The sequence below is a fragment of the Etheostoma spectabile genome, chromosome 5 (assembly GCF_008692095.1).
Source record: "Etheostoma spectabile isolate EspeVRDwgs_2016 chromosome 5, UIUC_Espe_1.0, whole genome shotgun sequence".
NCBI lineage: Eukaryota > Metazoa > Chordata > Actinopteri > Perciformes > Percidae > Etheostoma > Etheostoma spectabile.
Window position 1 is genome coordinate 23368547 of NC_045737.1, and position 4369 is coordinate 23372915.

General features: G+C 39.6%; 1 protein-coding gene across 8 annotated transcripts in view; it reads right to left on the minus strand.

Moving 5' to 3' along the window:
• The window catches only part of ncor2 (nuclear receptor corepressor 2), a 118846-nt gene that overhangs the window by 80449 nt on the left and 34028 nt on the right, over nucleotides 1–4369 (minus strand). For all 8 annotated transcript variants that reach the window (XR_004332245.1, XM_032517276.1, XM_032517278.1 and 5 more), the window contains exon 5: nucleotides 3210–3392. Coding sequence is in view for 7 of the 8 variants with exons in the window: in XM_032517276.1 (XP_032373167.1) it covers nucleotides 3210–3392 (183 nt within the window). In the remaining variant the exon portion in view is untranslated. The remainder of the gene's footprint in view (nucleotides 1–3209; nucleotides 3393–4369) is intronic.

The window sequence follows — 4369 nt, forward strand, 5'->3', positions numbered from 1 at the left end:
ATGGCAAGAGACAGACTGAAAGTACAAATTTTCTGGGCTGTGAGGAACTAAAAGAGAAAACCTGGCAGCTTTACGGTGCATCAACCTTTAAGTTTCACTGCCAATCCTGTAGAATTCAGTCATGGCTTCTTTGTCCATTGAATAGCTAACAGAAATTGAAAAAGGCCAAGTGTAAATGCAAACAATAAGCATTAGAGAGGCACTGGCAAACCAGATGTTGAAAAGGTCTTAATGGACAAGTTAGGATCATTAATCCTCCCACACTCAATAGGCAGCATGTGGAAGTAGCCACTTCCTTCTGCCTGTGATAATGGCAGGCAATAATGAGGCAAAAATGATTAAAAAGGTTTAAATTATTTATACATGTTCTAACGCAACACAAAAAAACAACCGAATATATACAGTCATAAAGAAGGCATGCTGTTGTACGTAGCATTCATCATGGAAGCAAAACCTTTGTCTTGCCTATTATTTATCAATGTGACTTATTAATGTGACTGTGTTAGTTACTTGTTAGCTGAACTATTTTAGCTAATTATACAGTTAAAGCTTGAGCGCGTAACCTTTGTCTCCATTCTTTGGTAGTGAAAGTGACCACACAAACACTGTCAATATTCTTAAGAAAAGCATCGGGATTCATAACGCAGCGTCACTGTGGTCTCCTCCCCCTACCTGCCGGTCATGGTGTTGGGTTGAAGGTTGGTTGACAGCACTTTGTGTACTGCTTAATAAAAGATGTTCTAGAGTTAATAAACTACACGTTCAGAGTACAAGTAAGCTGTATCGGCATCCTTCCGATGAAGAAACAGAAACACAGACAGCACCACTCTGGTACAAAAGGAAAACTTTCCCTGGCCGCGATAGGCTTAATCAGCATTGTGTGAACTTATTTAGCAAGGGTTGAATGTAACACAAGTTTACTTATATGTAAAAGTTCCACATTCTAGTTTTAAAGTTTGGTCTTCCTTGATCTTTCAATGTTAGGGCTTATCCAGCATTGTTAAAACCTCTTCATTTGAAGGACTATTTCATTTATTTTTCTGCCTATAGTCAATTATGTTGTAAGAGCAATGGTTAGACTTTTGAGTAAAAGTTGACAAAAATTCAACTCATCAGCCAGTATTTACTGATTAACAATTATCTTAACTTCTTTAGGGCATCAAAAGTCTCACAAGTACTTGTCCCAAACCAAAACATATCTACATCTTAACTTCATGTTACTAAAACAAAAATTTAAATTTCATACCACCATCTATAGACAATAATGAACTGTTCTACATCTTTGTCTATTTTCGCAAAACATTTTGAACACCTTTGATCCATCTTAATTTTCCTGGAAATGTTTGGATACAGTCTCTATGTTTTAAAAGCTATTAGCTGGAGTGTATTCAGCTGTAACTAGCTGCCTGCAGGCTAGAGCCAAGTGTCGCTGAGTGGCGTACATATGGCTGAGCTACAGTTAAGGCAACCCCCTCCCTCTCATCTCCTGTCAGGGGCTTCAGAAGGGGGAAGGTGGCCTCCAAAGGATCTGTATGAGAGTAGAGCAAGATGGATCGTCATGTGCCATGGAAGGCCAGGATAAGCATCTGGAGAGGGAAACAGAGACATTCCCATAGACACCCCCCTTCCCTTTCCATACCCACCACAGAGTAAAATAAAATAAACCAACCATCCTGAGCTTGGCTGACACAGGCTGGCGGTAACCTAAGCCCTAACCCCCGCCCATCCACAAACTCTGCCAGACCTCTTTAAATAAAGTTTTACCGTGTCACTTAATTAGACCAGATGTTTTAATGCTTGAAGAGAGCCGGACTGTAAAAAAAAAAATCCTTAAAACACCGCATGTGTATTGAGGGAGGGTGAGTGGAGGGGTCTTGATTTATGCTTGTAAGCAGCTAAGCATCTCAATTATTCATAATTCAACTCTAATGTTGGAATCCGAGAGACAGCTTTATTTTGGTTCCTATTACAATTAGGAAAAATACCCAGATAAATGATATATTAAGTCGTTTTAATTAACAACAAGCAATGTACAAAGCATTCAAGTAGCAGGCGTCTCATTTTTATCTTGGACCAAACTTTTTCTTATTTGGAGGCCATTGTAGAACATATAGCAGGGTACTTTGAGAATAAATACCTAATGCTCTTTTTTTTAACATAATTAAGTATAATGAACAGAATGTTAACATAACAGCATGCACGGTGGAGGAGATTCGGGTAAAAAAGAGCGCGCTCGACCATGCAGTTTCTCTACTAAACATGGCAGGCGGCCAAAAGGGAGACAGTGCAGCAGGGATAAGAGTGGTTAAGGAGTCACAAAACCTCCACCATTATACTCCTCCCACAGGGAAGCTGTTATTTATAGCCTTACATATTTTTAACCTACTTTTCTCCTAAATAAAAAAGTAAGAAAAGAAAAAAGAGGCTGCATCAAGAAGTGCGTACACAGAATTGCGGCATATTGAGCAAGAACAACCACAGAACTTGAATGCAGCGATTACAACACTGCAAAGTCTGTTTAAGACTTTATTGCACTGATGCCAACGGGAGCATGGCAGGGAAAGTCACATTTAAAAACCACACATGAACATTTAAAAAAAGCCAAAACACTGCCACTAAATACATTCAACAAGGGTGCCAGCACTGGCAAAGACAGACATAATCACAAGCAGGATGGCTTTTTAGAACTGCCTGGTTACAATATGTCAGAATGCACATACTGTACATAGGATTTCAAAGTGGCATCTACTCAACTGTCTTCACTGTTTCACATCGTCTTTTCTTACAGGTTGTGCACAAAATAACCTTTATCTCATGAAAAAGAACTTTCAAGTACCTAAATCATCACTACAAATAATTCTAAAAGGCTGGGTCATATTAAGCTGCATGCCAAGCAGTTCTTAGACAAATTAGGTATTTTGTAATCTAATTTGCAAAGCCTTTCTGATGTATATGCTCCCACCGACACATTGATCTAATGGTACAACAATTAGCCAATTAAATTTAAGGCAGAAATATAAATCAATTCCAAAGCCAGATTCATCTACAGTACAGATACCAGAACTTCTCTACAGGGAAACCAAATTCATCTTAAAATCAGGATGCTTGCAAAACTTGCAAAACTTGAGATAGCCTCAGTGTGCAATCTTTAAACATAAAGCAGGCCAATTTAATCCCAAAGTTATGACCAGATTCATAGGTGTGCAGACCTGTTTCTTGCGAAGCTTGCAGATCTGCTGCTCCACCATGGTGATCTCCCTGTCCACGCGGTCCATGTTCTGGATCAGTTCCTCCTTGGAGAAGCGAGCAGGCACCAGATCCAAGTCAGGGTCCATATGGACCGGGCTCACAGGTGAGATTGGCTCCAGCTTCCCCATTCCACTACCACGCTCCTATAGAAGCATAACAAATAGAAAAGTGGCACACTTAGATAAAAAAAAAGGTGTATAATATTTTGATCACTCTAGCAAAAACACACATTAAGCTCATGCAAATGAAACCTGAACGGAGCTTTAAGAATGAGGACAAAGAGGAATATATCAAAAAGGAACGTCATGGGGTAAGTCTATACGGTTTGGATAAAACTGATTACAGACGGCAGGTCGGTGTAAGGTATCTGACGTACAACAGAGCATGAAGACTTGCTTCGTCTTGAAATGGCTTGACCATCTCAGAAGAATGACTGTGCACATTGCCCTTCTCTCTCCTCTTGAAAACATCCCCCTGCTTCATTTGATTGCAAAGCCTACAGGGTACTCTATAAGAAATCATCCAAACATAGTCTGTGTATCCTTCTGGAAAGTAAAGCACGCCAGTAATTAAATCCTCTGGGTAATGAAAGCCAATGTAGTGTCTCGGTGTCACTGGACCACATTAATGAATATGAGGTCACAGCCTCCCCTTGCCAGGATTATGCAGAAGAGCACTAGCAGCTGGCTCTGTTTAAGATTTTGTTTGAAATATGAATAACTTGCTTTTAAGGACAAAGAGGAAAACTGAAGGGTAGTACAAGAGATCAAATATAGGAGGTACTTATTAGTCACGTCTTCTGGCAGACAAATTGATGGAAATGGTGCGCATCTGTCAGTCACACAATACACTTCTAGGTCCTTTGAATAATCATCAGTTACTTCAACCACATTGTTGCATTAAATGAATCCACTACACAACACTTAAAGAAAACTCACCTTTAAAAGCTAGTTCGCCTGTTACTCCCTTGTTAATGTTCTATTGAAAAGTCAATAAAGACATTGTGATAAAATAAAAACACACCGGGGCTACATAAACTTTCAGCAAATGTAACAGACAACAATGAGGTCCAAACATGCCTGTGTGTACACGTACACGTACACACACACGTACACACACA